An 18,532-nucleotide genomic window follows, 5' to 3' on the forward strand; every position below is an offset into this window, starting at 1 on the left:
TCGGCTTACTATCCTAGACAAATCCAAACACAATCATGTGTGTGCATTAATAAAAAAAAAGTAATGCTCATTGATCCACAGAATGCCCCAGCCACGTTTTTTGAAGAGCTATGGATAGAATCTTAAGACCTCACCAACAGTATGCAGCTGCATATTTAGATGATGTTGTGATACACAGTACGGATTGGGTCTCTCACCTGCACAGAGGTCAGGCTGTGTTGGATGCCTTCCATAAAGCAGGCCTTACTGCCAGCCCGAAGAAATGTGCCATTGGTTTGGAGGAGGCCAATTATTTGGGTTACACCAGGGGTAGGCAACCCGCGGCTCCGGAGCCTCATGCGGCTCTACATCCTGCTGCTTGCTGCGGCTCCGTCTTGCGGCTTTGCCTATAACGCGGTAAGCCGCCAGCAGGTGATAGGGCTGTATAGACGTCCCAGGAGCGAGAGGCAAGACCGAGCCGCAGCAAGATGATTCATCATGGTCCTAACCACGGTCACACACTCAAGACAAGAGAGGGAAGATCAGCATGGAGCTTCAGAAACAGAAGTCACATTAAACAGATGAGAACACTAGCATTTAATAAGGAAATTCAGTGTTTAATTTATTTCAAAGTAGGCCTACACACACACACACACACACACACGCTGCACTTCTGTTTGTTGTATTCTGTTGTTGTAACAGTTAAAATTAAAAAAAGGTTAAAACTTTTAAAAGTTTATAAGCTGAGTTATGTTTTGTGGCTCCAGACAATGTTTCTTTTGTGGAAGAGGGGGCAAAATGGCTCTTTTGATAGTAAAGGTTGCTGACCCCTGGGTTACACCTTTGGCAGAGGTGTGGTAAAACCCCAGGTAAATAAAACAGCAGCCATTCAACAGTGGCCACACCCTCTTAATAAGAAGCAGGTTTGAGCTTTCCTGGGTATCACAGGAGGTTTATTCCTCATTTTGCCTACTTGGAAGCTACCTTAACAGACTTAGCAAAAGGGAGAAACTCTGTCATCGTTAAGTGGTCCCCTGAGGCAGAAGAATCTTTTCAGGCCCTCAAAGATGCGTTATGTGAGTAAACCATTTTGTATTCCCCAGATTTCTCAAAGGACTTTGTGGTCCAAACTGACGCATCAGATGTGGGTTTAGGGGCAATATTATGCCAGCTTGATAATGGGTAAAAGCATCCAGTGGTGTACTTAAGCAGAAAGCTCAATGATTGTGAGAGTGAGTATGCCACAATTGAAAAGGAGTGTTTGGCCATAAAGTAGGCCCTAGATACCTTAAGGTATTACCTCTTAGGCAGAAAATTTTACCTCATTACGGACCATGCACCTCTAAAGTGGATGGCCCAAAAGAAGGAGACCAACAGACGGATGAATCGTTGGTTCCTCACATTGCAGGATTACTGTTTTACAGTGAGACATAAGCCTGGGGCAGAGATGGGCAATGTTGATGCCTCAGTTGTTCCAACTATTGGGTTGAAATAAGGAGGGGGGATGTGGTGTGGTCACCACTAGGATACCTAGGAAAGTCCAGGACGGACTCAGAGCTCCTGTCTGGGGAAATACACAGAAAAGCTGCCTGTGTGAGCTCACTGAGAGGACTGAAAATCACCACAAGGTTTGGGAATTAGTTTGTTTCTGAAGGTTCTCTGGTTTAGGGAGAGAGGTGGTAGGCAGGTCTGGACTGGGAGTCAAAGCAGCCTCATGCGACCCACTAAATAGTGACTTTCTATGGCATTGTACAGCAGCCCCTCTGGCATTTGCCAGAACCCACAGATCGCCAGTCCGGGCCTAGTGGTATGCCTACTCCTGGTTAGTTTGGACAACTGACCTGTGTTAGTTAGAAGCCCATTAAGTGGCAAGCATTTTATTTTGAACTGTTTATTTCGCTTCAAATGAAAATAAACTGCCAAAAAGAGACTACTCTCATGAGTTGTGATTGTGCCGTGTGTGTGTAACAATTTCCCCCAAGTGACTAATATTCCACTTTATTGCCTGTTAAAGAATTTGTATAGATATAATGTAGTATATGATGACAAGTTGAGTCTTGCTTTGTTTGATCCTGTCCCCCCTCCCACCCCACAAACACATGCACAATCATTAATTAGTAGCTGGAGGATTTAAACTTTCAATTCCCAAAAGAGCAAGCAAAAATGTTAGTGCAAATAGGATTTGCCTTATTAGTTTCTGTAGTTAATCACAGTCCTGTCTATGTATATAATTATACCTTTAAATGCATTACTTCTTCATTCCTTATCTAAGTATAATACAACATACAAACAACATTAGAAATAATGATATTGCTTCCAAAGATAAAGCTCAAGTTTTTAAAATATTTAGTGCCTGTGGTCTTCCCATAATGAATTACAACCCCTTATGGCTGCAAGAAAAATGTTTCATCATTACAAAAAATAGATTTGTTTTATCATCAGCACAAAGATCCATGTATCAGCAAGTACTCCTTTATACTGGGTCAAGACAACAGTGACTTATATGACATGTGACTTTGATGAGAAAAGTGCAAGGTGCAGCATTCATGGACACAAGGGAAGACTGGAATGAACATCGCTGTTAACAACAGGGTTCCCTGTGCTCACTTATGCAAAGGGTTGTCCCTGTTTTCTTGGAATTATTTGTTCATTATTTTTATATATATATATATATATATATATATGAACTAATTATTACAAACCCTCATCAACATCATCACAAAAAAAACCCTCTCTTTTTATTAATTTAGTTGGCTTTCTCTGCACTATTGCTGCTTGTTGACAACAGTCCTATCTTTCAGTGTATAACACTGCTGTCTCTACAGTGACATTGTGTAATGATACACCTTGGTCTGCTATTTACAAGTGCTCATTTATCCTTCATCAAAGAAAAATTTGCTGAACTAATTTCAATGCAATTCAGTTTTTTCCTCATTTACTAAATGCTGCATTATGACTTAAAGGGGTTTTTCCTATAACTGCAGGTACATCCTAGATTCAGTTTGAAGGGCTATTGGCAATGATGCCTTTCAGTGGCGTTATAACTGTCCGCCAGACCCCCTGCAAAAAATCTTTGGAGGGGCTTGGAGCACTGCAATCCCCAACCCTCCTTCTGCCTGACCACTCCCCCACACCCCATTCCCGCCCACTCCTTGCACCTGAGTCTTTCGGCAGCCTGCATCCCCCTTCCCTGGCCAAAGGAAAAAGAGCAGCTGGGGATGGAGGGGTCTGCTTCCTCTATAGTTCCTCTATAGGTATACCACTGATGCCTTTTAACCTTATAATGAGACCTTAGTCTTAAGGTATGAGGTATATACACAGGTGCAAGGTAACAGGTGCATGTGAGCAATTTGTCAATATGAACATTGATATATACATACTAGAATGCTATGTTTGTTGATCTTTAAATTGAGTCATTATGGTTCTGATGTATCATTGTCCTGATCCATCATTTCTAGACTGAGTAAAAACACTAAATGGAGGGGCTCCTGCTATTATTTGTTGCAAATAATATAACTTTTAAAATTGTTTCTTTTAGTCCCCCCCCAAAACAACATCTAGTTTTTGAAGGTTTAAAAAGAGTCAATAGATTGTTTAGTTCTTTCACATTGGAAAAATATATTGTGAGCTTAAGAAAATGCCCAGCTGTCATTCCCCAAAACAGGACTGTGCTTGCTAGCAATTTAAAAGATATAACAATGCAAACATCAGTCTCTTAGCAAGAGCTATGTACAGCTGACAGCACAGCTTGCAGCCATATAGACAAAGAGATGTTCACTGTGTCAAATGTAATACTTGTGTGTTAAAGTGTTATTCTCTTGATCTTAATCATAATGAGCATGGTTGAAGTGTATGGCATATTGGGACACAGCCGTGCAATCCACAATATTTGTTAGTTGATATGAGGCTTGGAGAGTCTCTATGCACCGAAGGAAAGAAATATATCTTTGGGTGTTGATTATCTCCACAGAGTTTCACTGTTTTATATATGAAACGTGAAGCATTTTCAGAAAAAGCCCACAAGCTCCGAATTGAATTGCAGAAACAGAAAGGATTTATTCACTCAATAGACAAAGAGGGTCACTTCTATAGTTTTGCTCTTAGTATATTATTTTTAAGCTCATTTTAATAAATCACAATCAAATTAGGACAAAGTAATCCATTTGTCCCTTGTTTATAGTAAGTGGTTTCCCACCATAGTTTATAGAGCCATTTTTTAATATTTTTACTGAAAGATATTTGAGGCCTAAACTGTAATTGTATTCATGCATTTTATCTATTCATTGGTTGCTAAATGAAAATATTGGAATTGGTTATTGAAGCCACACGCATCATTGATGACTGAAAAAAGTACTATGTCATACAATGGCATGCTTGACATTTCTATTTCATTTTCTTTCTACTATGTGGCAATAGCTTGTCTATGTCAGCAGGATAATGCCCCCATGCAAAAAGTGATGTCTGTACAAAATAGGTGTGAGATGTGAATGGAAGAACCTGACTGCACAGAGCCCTGACCTCCACTCAAATGAACCCCTGTGAGATAAACTGGAACCCTGACTATCAGGTCTAATCAAAAACGTCAGTTTCAAACCACACTACTTCTCTTATGGTTGAATGAAAGCAATACCCAGCAACAATTTTCCATTTGTAGCCCCAAAAAGTGTGGGTGTTACTGGTGCTGTTTAGGCAAGCTAAAATTGATATGGAAAAGGATATTGCAGCAAGCAGTAAAAAGAATCCAAAATTATTTTTTTAATATGTTAATAGTAAAAAAATTAAGCAGGAAGGAGTGGGACCTTTAGTTTCAGAGGGGGGTCAGCTGGTTGATGAAAACAAATTAAAAGCGCAGATTCTGAATTCATATTTTTCGTCTGTCTACACAAATGAGGAACCAGTTATTGAAAGTTTCCTTCTTAATAGTCCCAATTCTAGTAATACAACTAATGATGCATGGTTCACACATGAGGAAATTCAAAAGCGACTAGAACATGTTAAGATAAACAAAGGTCCTGGGCCAGATGGTATTCATCCCAGGGTACTTAGCGAGCTTAGCTCTGTGATTGCCAAACCTCTTTACTTAATTTTTCAGGATTCATTTAAGTCTGGCATAGTGCCAAGAGACTGGCAAATTGCTAGTGTGGTGCCTCTATTCAAAAAAGGATCCCGTTCTCAGCCTCCAAATTATAGGCCAGTTAGTCTGACGTTAGTAGTAGGAAAGCTTTTTGAAGGATAAGATACTGGACTTTATAGCAAATCATAATATTATGAGTGTATGCCAGCATGGTTTTATGCGTAGTAGATCTTGCCAGACTAACAATTTCTTTTTATGAGAAGGTAAGCAGTGGGATGGCAGTGGATGTGATTTACTTAGACTTTGCTAAAGCATTTGATACAGTGCCACACAAAAGGTTACTGGTCAAATTAAGGAATGTTGGCCTGGAACATAGTATTTGTACCTGGATAGAGAACTGGCTAAAAGATAGACTACAAAGAGTGGTGGTAAATGGAACATTTTCTAATTGGACCAGTGTTGTTAGTGGAGTACCACAGGGCTCTGTACTAGGTCCCTTGCTTTTCAACTTGTTTATTAATGACCTGGAGGTGGGCATTGAAAGTACTGTTTCTATTTTTGCAGATGATACTAAATTGAGCAGAACTATAGGTTCCATGCAGGATGCTGCCACTTTGCAGAGTGATTTGTTGGAAAACTGGGCAGCAAACTGGAAAATGAGGTTCAATGTTGATAAATGCAAGGTTATGCACTTTGGAAAAAATAATATAAATGTAAGTTATACACTAAATAGCAGTGTGTTGGGATTTTCCTTAAATGAGAAGGATCTAGGGTTTTTTGTAGATAACACGTTGTCTAATTCTGGCCAGTGTCATTCTGTGGCTACTAAAGCAAATAAAGTTATGTCTTGCATAAAAAGGGCATTAACTCAAGGGATGAAAACATAATTATGCCTCTTTATAGGTCCCTGGTAAGGCCTCATCTGGAGTATGCAGTGCAGTTTTGGACTCCAGTCCTTAAGAGGGATATAAATGAGCTGGAGAGAGTGCAGAGACGTGCAACTAAACTGGTTAGAGGTGTGAAAGACTTAAATTATGAGGGTAGACTGTCAAGGTTGGTGTTGTTTTCTCTGGAAAAAAGGCGCTTGCGAGGGGACATGAGTACACTTTACAAGTACATTAGAGGACATTAGAGACAAATAGCAGGGGACCTTTTTACCCATAAAGTGGATCACCGTACCAGAGGCCTCCCCTTTAGACTAGAAGAAAAGAACTTTCATTTGAAGCAACGTAGGGGGTTCTTCACAGTCAGGACAGTGAGGTTGTGGAATGCACTGCCTGGTGATGTTGTGTTGGCTGATTCAGTTAATGCCTTTAAGAATGGCTTGGTTGATTTTTTGGACAGACAGAATATCAAAGGCTATTGTGCTACTAAACTCTATAGTTAGTATAGGTAATGGTATATAGAATTTGTGTGAAAGTAGAAGTAGGGAGGGGTGTGTATAGATGCTGGGTTTTCATTTGGAGGGGTTGGCCTTGATGGACTTTGTCTTTTTTCAACCCGATTTAACTATGTAACTATGTAACTATGTAACTTGAAATGCAGCCTTTAGAGTAGATATTGCCAGTGTTAATGTACTTTTTGGGGAAGGAAACAGAATTTGTGGTTGACCTGTATGCAGTTTTGGTTGACTGTCTGTATTACCATTTGGCAGAACAAATATCTCCATTTTATGTAGAAGATGTACTGACATTTTTTTAACGTATATATGTTTATCTTTTCTGGCACTAGATTGGAAGAGTGCAGTGAAACCTTAACATTTTTTCAAAATTGAATGTAAATATATTTGTTGCTTTCTACTAGACTGACTGTGTGAGTTTTTGTAATTATCTTTAAATGAATACCAATTTCCATGTCATAGATGAACTGCTTTCATAATTTAGACCAACAGGGCAACTTTGCAGTATATTGCTTTAACCTGAAATCTCATAAACTGCATTCACATAGGAATAAATGTCTGTGGATAACCCGTCATGATTACTTTATAATGGGCTAAAAGATATCAATATTCATAAAAGCAAACTTGTTATTATTCTATAGCCTCGCTCTGCTCTTAAATTATTAATCCATACACAAGAAAATCACAGGAGAGTGTAAATCAGTATCTGGGCATGTAATTATTGAAGGGGATAATTGAAAATAGGAATTATACAGTATTAACCTTATATGAAAATTCAATTAGCAATAAATCCTGGGAAAGTAAGTTCTTTCATTTATCCTCTTTTCCATCTGTCAGTAACTCCTTTGATAATAGAAAAAGCTGATCAAAATAATAAAATAATAGCAAAGACACGCCAAGATATATTTGTTAAAAATATCTAAGAATATTTATTATCTAGTTATGTGTATTGTTTTATTTAATATTGCTTAAAATGTAAATAACAATTATATATTTAATAAACTTCTGAATATTACTCGGTTGGCTTTGTGGTACCTAAAGTTATTTATACAATTTAAATATTACAATTAGTTAATAGTTGTGTCTGTAAAGGTTGTTATTTTACCAATAGATTTATCTATTTAAATATTTAAAAAGTTTGAATAATCTGAATCGTCTTTTGTACAATCAAATTTTTTTTAATTAATTGACATTTAATAGTGAAAATAAAAATGTGATCACGCTAAAAAAAACATTATTCCATTATTTATAATACTGACGTTTAAAAACTCAGATTTGAATGTGCTGTGAATGATAAAATGAGTCCCCTATTTTTACCCCAACTATATATAATTTTGCCATAGAAATGCTGTTAGGATATGTATATTTTATAACAGTTTACTTTGACCACAGTATGTTCCCTATACTACATTACCAAATATATCCACATCCCTCCTACTTCAATAGAAGCTTTTCAAAGCTATAGAAATACCCAATTGCAGAATCACTGAGGACTGATAAAGTGCAGTAAAGTAAAGAATATTACAACTTTCCTTCTTTCATGAATAGTAACCTTTGGATTACAACTAAACCCTGACACAATTAAGTCAAATATTCCAAGGTCAACCTCTGGGGAGTTTGAAAAAAGAAGGATGCTATAAGAATACTATAAAAATACTTTGTTCAACTGCTTGAGCAAAACTAAGCTACTACCAGGCCACCATTGGTTGGGAGGCCAGGGACTTGGAGAAAAACAGTGGCTCCAGGCTGCTGTGGAAGTGATAGATTTAGGTGCTTTTAGGGTGAGGTTTGGATGAGTTGGGGCATGGTCAGAAGGCTGCTTTATATAATGCTTTTTTTTTTAAATATTATTATTCTTATAGCATTATTTTTCTAATTGGCCTCACCAAAGATTGGCCTCAGAATATTTGACTTTATTGTACTAGGTAGGCATATGGGGTGTCACCATTCCATATTGCAGCCCTGAAAGTGAATAACATCCTTCTGATAAAGCTGAAGAGCACCTTCAAAGCAGATTAATATTCCTTGCAAAATAATCAACTGTTGCTGGTTGATAAGAACTGTGGGTTGAAGCTGAGTAGGTTGAGTCAGGGATTGGTAGAACTTAATGGGGGCTGAATTTTTCACATAACAATAAGGAGAGCATATTCAGTTTATACCTGAACCTTTAGAGGCAACAACTATTACATTTTCTTTTCTTGTTACCTTAAATGGAGTTATAATTTCACAGTGTATCTGATAACTGTGCAGAAGAATCTCTCCCTCCTTAGATGTGTCAGTGGATCCTTTCCTTGGAACTACAAAAATATAAAATATATACAGACTAATTAGGTCCTACTTCAACCTGCTTCTTACAACACAGCCCATGCACCAAGAGAGAGAACTGGATCCTGATACGTTAAATATATGTTGCTACTGGCAGTTTCTTAGTGTGCATGAAAAATATGTATGGAAACTGCTCGAAGTTGAAATGTATGACTGGTCAGCAATTCAGTTCACGGCTCTGTGCACATGGCAGAGTGCATAAATATTCTGTGAAAATCAGACGTCATTTTATTGCAAATCAATTCATGTAGGAATCTGCTGTGCAAAAAAAAGTGCCACTATATATTTGTTTCCAAATCAATGCTGGTACAAATGAACATGCTAATCTGTACTTGTAAAAAAGTATTTAGCAAATAGCATGTATAGAAAAATCATGTTTTGGTGCTTTAACTAGAATGCAAGCATTTATCATATCTTTAGAACAATAATGTAGCTAGCCAATCAGATCATTACAATATTCACATTCACATAGTAACATAGTAAGTTAGGTTGAAAAAAGACACACGCCCATCAAGTTCAACCTTTTTACTTTTTTAACCTGCCTATCTGTCAGTTAATTACGAGGAAGGCAAAAAACCCCATCTGAAGCCTCTCCAAATTGCCTCAGAGGGGGAAAAAATTCCTTCCTGACTCCAAAATGGCAATTGGACTAGTCCCTGGATCAACTTGTACTATGAGCTCTCTTCCATAACCCTGTATTCCTTGACTTGCTAAAAAGAAATCCAACCCCTTCTTAAAGCTAGCTAATGTATCAGCCAGTTCAACTGATTCAGGGAGAGAATTCCACATCTTCACAGCTCTCACTGTAAAAACACCCCTTCCGAATATTTAGGTGGAACCTCATTTTTTCTATTCGGAATGGGTGACCTTGTGTCAGCTGGAAAGACCTACTGGTAAATAAAGCATTAGAGAGATTATTATATGATCCCCTTATATATTTATAGATATTTATCATGTCACCCCTTAAGCACCTTTTTTCCAGCATGAATATCCCCAATTTGGCCAGTCTTTCCTCATAGCTAAGATTTTTCATACCTTTTACCAGCTTAGTTGTCCTTCTCTGTACCCTCTCTAATACAATAATGTCCTGTTTGAGTGATGGGGACCAAAACTGTATGGTATATTCTTGATGGGGCCTTACCAGTGCTCTATAAAGTGGAAGAATGACCCCCTCCTCCCGTGAATCTATGCCCCTTTTAATACAGCTCAAGACCTTATTTGCCCTTGATGCTGCTGACTGGCATTGCTTGCTACAGCCAAGTTTATCATCTACAAGGACTCCAAGGTCCTTTTCCATTATGGATTTGCCTAGTGCAGTCCCATTAAGGGTATAAGTGGCTTGGATATTTTTACATCCCAGGTGCATGACTTTACATTTATCAACATTGAATCTCATTTGCCACTTAGCTGCCCAGATTGCCAGTTTGTCAAGATCCTGTTGCAAGGATGCCACATCCTGGATGGAATTAATTGGGCTGGATAGTTTTGTGTCATCTGCAAACACTGATACATTACTTACAATACTTTCCCCTAAGTCATTAATGAACAAGTTAAATATAAGTGGACCCAATACAGAGGCCTGAGGGACCCCACTAAGAACCTTACTCCAAGCAGAGAATGTACCATTAACAACCACTCTCTGTACCCGATCCTGTAGCCAGTTTCCTATCCATGTGTAAACGGCTTCATTAAGCCCAACAGACCTTAGTTTAGAAAGCAGTCGTTTGTGGGGCACGGTATCAAACGCTTTGGCAAAATCCAAATAGATCCCATCTACTGCCCTCCCACTGTCTAGCATCTTACTTACCTCATCATAAAAAGCAATAAAATTTGTCTGACATGACCTACTGTATCCTTCATAAAGCCATGCTGATTGCTGCTCATAATGCCATTCACTAGGACAACATTTTAAGGCTTTTTTTAAACAAGCCTTCAAATAATTTGCCCATCACCAATGTCAAATTTACTGGCCTATAATTGCCCCTTTTAAATATTGGAATGATATCAGCTTTTCTACAATCCATAGGCACCATACCAGATCAAAGCAAATCTGAGAAAATCTGAAATAGAGGCTGGTCTAAAACTGTACAGTAGAGAAGGGAGGGGGAGGGGGAGGGGAAGAGGAGCAAATTGAGCATGCTCTTGCCCAGGGCAATGAGGTTTAAGCTGCAAGCAGGAAGTCTGACACAGAAGCCCATGTGTACACAATAGAAAGAAAGAAATGCTGTGTTTCTTTTGACAGGGGACTCAGAGCAGCACTACTTTGGGGGTTTACTGGTATATTTAGATGGACCTTTCTGATAAGGCTTACTTAGTTTTAACCTTTCCTTCTCCTTTAATAAGAGAGGAGCCAAGCAAAGGGTTCTGGACAAGCAAAGGGTCACAATTGTTGTCTAGGTTTTGGACGGAAGGCACAGTACTTAGAATAGACAAAGCATAGTCAGGCAGTCCTGGGTCGGTGCAGGTAGAGTACTAGCAAGGTCAGACAGGCAGGGTTGGTGCAGGCAGAATTAAAGCAAGGTCAGACAGGCAAGGGTCAATACCGGTAGAATGGTCAGGCAGGCAGGAGTCAGGATTAGCAGAGTTCAGGATAGTCAGGTAGCAAGGGTCAATATTGGCAGAGGTCAGAGTAGTCAGACAGGCAGGGATCAAACACAATATAAGCACACCCAGGATACTAGCAAGTATAACCTACAATGGGCAATGATTTGTAGCCAGAAGTCCCTTTAAATATATACATTTTGTGCCATTCAGCATGATGATGTCACGTGGCTGGCACGTAAACATAGAGCACCAGGCATTAGGAGAAAGGACTAGGGCTGCGGGCAACCCCGTCTGGCCCTAGTCCCCACTAAACCACCACCACCACCATTGTAGTAATAACAAGAGTTGATTTGTGGAAAATTACTGTTTGCTGTTTTATAATCAGAAAGAATTTGCTCTCTGTGAACTAAAATTGTCAGTCGTTTCAGGTTTCTTTTGTTAAAATCAACAGAGAGAAGGCATTTTATAAATGGTTCAACTTGATGCACAAATTACTCTTTTCAAACTGATTAAAAATTTAACTGTGTAATTTAAGTTTCTGTCTGAGCATATTTGAAATGGCCCCAAAATTAAGTTTACTCCATCTTTTATTACCAAACTGAGGCGTTCTCTCTGCATTATAGGAGTGTTTACTATGTTATAAAAACAGATTGCTTTCTGCTTTGTGTCTATTGTTGCACCTATCCTAAAAATGAGTATTAGAACATTGAAAGTATCAGACCAACCTGTAGCATTGTGATTCACAAACCACACAAAAGCCTGGTTTCTCTGGGGAGGGTTGGGGAAGTGGCAGGTGGGGCTTAGTCAGAAAGTCAGTTATGATGAGAATTAGCATTTGTTTTTATAGATATACATAAAACACTTGAGGATATTGGTTTGTATTTGCGGTGTTATAGCTACTATTGCTAAATGACTGATAGAATACATTTCTTTAACTATAGCAGTTCATGAGCTAAAGGAGGCCCAGAAAAAAGGATGGACCTTAAGTGGGGGCCCGGTTAAAGTTTGAACCTACATGTGGGGATTGCACTAAAAATAGTTTGACAACCACTGTTGTATCCAATTAGAACATCAGAGCATTCACATAAATAGATAAACAGGTGGTTAATTGGGGCATAACAACATAGCAAGGGGAAGGACAACAGTATCCAATCAGATTTAAAGCATTCTTGGAGATCGACTACCTGTAGTCAGTCATAGCATTATAATTTTGACAGGATAGACTAACCTGTAGCCATGCCTGGATTTGTGGTGAGGCCTCAAAGGCCTAGACCTAGGGCAGCACAAATTTGGGTCCGGCATGCTGCCCAGCCGCACCTGAGGTTTGCACATATACGGAGCACTGGGGTCTAGGCGTGATTATGTTTTTTATGCATCCTGCCCTAGGTAAAAGGATGCTCTTGAGTGTGATCCTGGGGAGGGGAGGGTTTAGGAAAACGGATGGCCTCTGGGCAGCTGGTATTGAAATCTGGCTCTGCCTGTAGCATTGAGAGCATTACCAGGTATAGCCCAACCTGTGCCCAATTAGAACAGGGATAAATCCATGTACTGTAAGCCCCACTGGTAAGGCCCCATCTAGAATGTGCAGTACAGGTTTGGTCTCCAGTGCTCAAACAGGACATTATTGAATTAAAGGGCAACTAAGCTGGTAAAAGGAATGGAAAATCTTAGCTATGAGGAAAGACAGGCCAAGTTGGGGTTGTTCACACTGGAGAAGAGGTGCTTAAGGGGTGATTTAATAAATATCTATAAATATATAAGAGGATCTTATAATAATCTCTTGAATGGTTATCAGTAGATCTTTCCATCTGACAAGAGGACACCCATTCCAAATAGAAGAAAGGAGGTTCAGCCTAAATATACAGAAGGATTTTTTTTATAGTGAGAGATGTGAAGATGTGGAATTCTCTCCCTGAATCGGTCATACAGGCTGATATATTAGAAAGCTTTAAAACCCAGGGACTGTCATCTTGCAGTCAGGAAGTAATTTTTCCCCCTCTGAGGCAAATTGCAGAGTCTTCAAATGTTTTTTTTTTTTGCCTTCCTCTAGCAGTTAGGCAGATAATATAGACTAAAAAGGTTGAACTTGATGGGCTTGTATTTTTTTTCAACCTAACTAACTAGGTAACTATTTCATGGGCTGTTTACAGCTCCTGTAAACAGGAGTGAATGAAATGAAATTAAAATTCAATGCCTAGCACTTCTGGATTACAATGGAGTAAAGAAAAAACACAGTTGCAGAGGTTTAGCGCCAAAGCATTCCAGCTGCACTTCATCATTTTAGAGGCTTGTGCACTGAATGATTCCCACGCTCTTCCAAAGATATCACTCATATTCTGCCGTTATCTGCCTTTTACTTCTAATTGAGAATCTGAAACATTGTATTGCTGTGATGTATTATCCTTAATATTTTAATATTTGCAAATACAATAAATACTTTGTTTCAAGTCCTTGCACTGTAGTGTAGCCTACTCATGAATACAACTAAAGAGTTCCTTATACACATCTCTACACTTTCTTTCTTCCTTATCCCTTAATTTGGTATACCAGCCTAACCTATTGTGGTTCCTAAAGCTGGCCATAGACGCAAAGATCCAATCGTATGAATCAACGGACTTTCTCATCTCCCGACCTGCCACTAACCATTCAGATCAAAGTCTTACCATAAAGTAGTAAAAGAAAAGATAAGCCAATGTTCTGCCTCTAACAGCAATGGTACGATAGTTATGTCCGACTAAGCTAGTGACAGTCTCCCACTGAAAATCGATCGGCAATACATGCAGAGATATTATCGGCAGCCAACAGAAATTTTCTAACCTGTCCGATCGACCAGACGACTGATCTCCGCCGAACAAAAATGTCGGGACTCTCCCCACACGGTCCAAAAATCGTACAAATCCACGATTCATACGATCAGATCGTTGCGTCTATGGCCAGCTATAGACTCATCATCCATCAACACAGAAGTGTTTGAAGTGATACTTTTAGATCATTTACTTTGCCATATTATTTCAGACTGTAAACTTTCAGTTTTTTATTTTTCAAGGTTGTAATACAAATATCCCAATAAAGTGAGTACCCTCAAGTGGAGTAGTAGATCTGAAAACCTAATGTAGCCTAACTGTGTGACATCAGATACTATAGTTATGGATAGAGACCCATGTGGTATTGGCAGGGACAGTACCCACTTAAGTATAGGAAAGAAAGGGTCTGTGGCCTATAGTGTAGGACAGGTCTAGTCAGGGCAAGGGAGGGACTGAAGTGAATTAGACAGTATAAACATCAGATCAGTGTTGGACTGGGTCCAGTACCCACTGGGGCCAACACCTTCAGAGCCTACCACCCTCCCCCGCCACGTTCACACCACAATTTTAGCCAGCAGGGGTTGTGTGGAGGCCACAGACCCTGGATAGAAGGAAGGGAGGAAGGCAGGGGTCCTGGGTCACAAATTCTTTCTCCACTATGTACTATGTACCTTTCTCCTGAGCCTGCAGATTTTTAGCCAACCTGTCCAGCAGGGAGGAAGTGAGGCAGTGGTCCTGGATTATGAGGATCCACCAGGTTTTCTCCCAACGACCTGCCAGCCCAATCCGAATCTGGGTCAGATTCTCAAGTGGAAATTGTATAGGACCACCAGGGAGCAAGGGATTTAATAGTGAGCAGACCATAACTCTAACAGTGTAAGTGGTGAAAGTCGGGTGGGAAGTGCTATGTTCGTCATAACACTCCCACCTGACAATCCAAATACTACTGAACTGAGCACTGAAACATAGAAGAAAGCATGTTTCACACGGTATGTATCTTTGTCATCTGGCTTCTTATTAACCATTTTTTAATCAGCCTCAAAAAGGTTCACGGTCCCACTGGACTGTAGCAATGCATTTAGACATTAGCTTAAAACTTTTCCTAGATAAAGTAAAGCACTTCAGAGGTACTAGAAGCATCATTCCAACAAAAGTAATGTACTAAAGTATTACATAGGGCACAACAGAATTTGTTTGTGGCTATACAGTTCTTTGTCACATTAAAGGTAATGGTTATTTTTCTGTGGTTATTCCATGTGTTGTTCACTTTCAGATTTATCTGCAGCAAAAATAAAATATATTCAATAAGACACACTATTATGCATAAAAACAGATTCTATCTTGAAGACCTTAGTGATCATTTACACATCAATTTTGCCTGGGTTATTTCTGCACTATGCATCTTAAACTGGAGTAAAAATCTGCTGCAAGGTACGCAGCACAGTAGTGCAGAAAGCAGAAAAAATTGTGATGGTCTGGCACAAACTGGATCACATTCCAGAAATAGATGTAGTAAAAAAGATAGTTTATTAAGACAAAAACATCACAGCAAAGGCCTTACACGTTTCGTGCCTTGGGGGCACTTAGTCATAGGCTAAATAAACATAAAACAACAAGTCATATTTAAATGAAAAGTATCCAATCAATCGCATGTGTCTAACTACCAATCAAAATTGGGGGCGGTAATTAGAGGTAGGCCTATAGTAATCCATCTTACTTTGGCCTATCCACAGTAGGATAATAGATTTATGTTACAGATTGAATGCCTATCAGCGAGTCAGGAGAGTATGAAGACCAAAGAGCACCGAACTATGTCCTAAGAGACAAAAAGAACACAAAATATTAAATCTGTCTGATAGAACATTTACACAAGATGAGCTAAGTTTACTACAAAAGGGACTAACTTTTTCTCCCACTACTAACTTTGACCTGTTTGACACAGTGGTTGATATAAATCATTTTGTAATAAAAGTATTGCTAAAAAAAACACTTTTTTGAAGAGACCCCTGATACATCCACCTCTGGAGATGTGGATTCTAACCCCCAAAACTTCTTACAGTCTAAATTCAATACCTTTAAAGAATTGTATGCAGCACTCATACTAGAATCACTTCAAAAGGAAAACCATTTTGACATGGGTAGATTAAGTGCTATATTGCCATTTGAAAGTAAGAAATGTATTCAAACTTCTAACTTCTATCCAGTTCATCTTAGAGATAATGTATGTAATTAACATGTTCCAAATATAAGTGGAACATGAATTAATGTTCAAATGTACAAGAAACCCCCTCAATATACAAACAACGAGCATCCAATTTAACTATAGGAGAATCAACAGCTCTAAGAACATTGAAATGTGAAAACAATATAGTTATTAGGAGAGCAGATAAGGGAGGACAGGTGGTCATTCTTAACAAACGAGATTACATATCAGAATCCATAAAACAATTGTAAATAGCTATAAAGCACTTACTTCTAATCCTACAAATACATTTAAAGAAGAAATTGATATTTTAATTGAAAGTGCTTTATCTAATGACATTATTGATAAAAAACTAGTGAGTATTTACACGTCAATTTTCCAAAAATTCCAATTTTTCACCACTTTCCTAAAATACATAAACAAAACAGACCCCCTTTAGGTAGGCCGATTGTTGCAGGGATTGGTTCTCTGGTTGAAATGCTTTGCGAATTGATAGATCACTACTTACAACCTTTAGTTTTAATGCTACCAAGCTATCTGAGAGATAGCAGTCATGTGCTACATGTTTTTGATAACTTCCACTGGAAACTGAATTTTAAATGGGCCTCAATTGATGTTGCCTCACTATATTCCTGCATACCTCATCATTTAGGTATTACAGCCGTTAAATATCATCTTTTTCGTTACAGCTCATATGACAAAAACACTATCAATTTCATTTTAGACTCCATTTTGTTTCTACTCACACACAACTATTTTCTTTTCGATCAGAAGTACTATCTCCAATGTTGTGGCACAGAAATGGGTGCTAAATTTGCTCTTTCATTTGCAAATTTATATTTAGGCTTGTGGGAGTAACAGATCAAATACGACTTAATAAATATATGACTGTGTATTTTATGTTTATTTAGCCTATGACTAAATGCCCCCAAGGCAAAAAACGTGTAAGGCCTTTGCTGTGATGTTTTTGTCTGCATTAACAAACTTTTTTACTACATCAATTTCTGGAGTGTGATCCAGTTTGTGCCAGCCCATCACTTTTTTATCTACTTGCTACATTGCCTTCCTGAACTGAAAGTTTGGGGCTTGTGCACCTGGATCCCCCGTTTGCTTGGGTAAGTTAACCCCAAAATCACTACCCAGTGCATAGGCACTGAAAATTTTTCTATATATGTATCCTTGATAACAGTAGTGCAGAAGTCAACCATATACATCACATCAGTTTAGGTCTCTGCTGCACCTTGCAGGTACATGGCAGGAAAGGGTATGCCTACATGCAACCACCAAGAATACAGTGATGCCAAACTCAATGGATTGTGGATACAGGTGCCAAGTTCAATGCAAGGTGCAAAAGTGCCTTAACATTGTAGTTTGCAACTGTTTTTTTGCACTTTACACCATGTCCTGCACTTTGTAAACAAGTTCTATAGTGCTTTTTAAGTTACTCCCATAACGTAGGCAATGATTAATAGTATATGACTACTTTTACATCTGTTAATGCTCCCTATAGATCATCTTTGCTCCATGTTTGTGTTACAAATAAATGATAGGTATATCCTGAAAGTCCTTTCTAGATGCATATTTAAATATTACAAACACATATTTATATTTTTAGAGGTCTATAATACAGTGAAGAATAATAGATGAGCTTAGTTTGCATCAAGAAACTGTGCATATTGGCATAATTAATTGGAGTATCTTCTATTTTGCAGGAAGCCTACAAGTTCGTTATAAACTTAGTAAGGAAGGAACACAAGCCTTCACATTAGAATCAGAAAGATTGGACAATAAACGCCTGCATCATGTACGGATCAGCAGGGAAGGGCGAGAGTTGATCATCCAGGTAAAGACAATATATCTAATTCATTTGAAATCACTAGAAGGTTTGAATGCATTGCAATTCACTCACATTGAACTCCAACTGTACCAGATCCTCATCATCTCAATACACATATCACATTCTTTGAGAAATGGACAAGGAAAAGGAAGAGACAATTGTTTGAAGATAAATGATTACAGTAGTTCATATTATATAATATTTGGGAACTGGAATTCTGGTGCCTACTATATAGACTCGACTGGAACACAAAGGTACATCCAGTTTCCTATGGTATGCATTGTTAATATCAAAGGCATCAATCAAGCTGGTTTTATCTGTAGAGCAATGCATCTGGGGATCCTATTATGGATCAAACCCCTTTAAT

General features: G+C 38.6%; 1 protein-coding gene across 1 annotated transcript in view; it reads left to right on the forward strand.

Annotated features, from left to right (window-relative positions):
- The window catches only part of cntnap5.S (contactin associated protein family member 5 S homeolog), a 274,058-nt gene that overhangs the window by 234,738 nt on the left and 20,788 nt on the right, over positions 1-18,532 (forward strand). Inside the window, exon 20 of the mRNA XM_018237742.2 lies at positions 18,041-18,171. Within this exon, the coding sequence (XP_018093231.1) occupies positions 18,041-18,171 (131 nt within the window). The remainder of the gene's footprint in view (positions 1-18,040; positions 18,172-18,532) is intronic.

This window comes from Xenopus laevis, chromosome 9_10S (genome assembly GCF_017654675.1).
Source record: "Xenopus laevis strain J_2021 chromosome 9_10S, Xenopus_laevis_v10.1, whole genome shotgun sequence".
NCBI lineage: Eukaryota > Metazoa > Chordata > Amphibia > Anura > Pipidae > Xenopus > Xenopus laevis.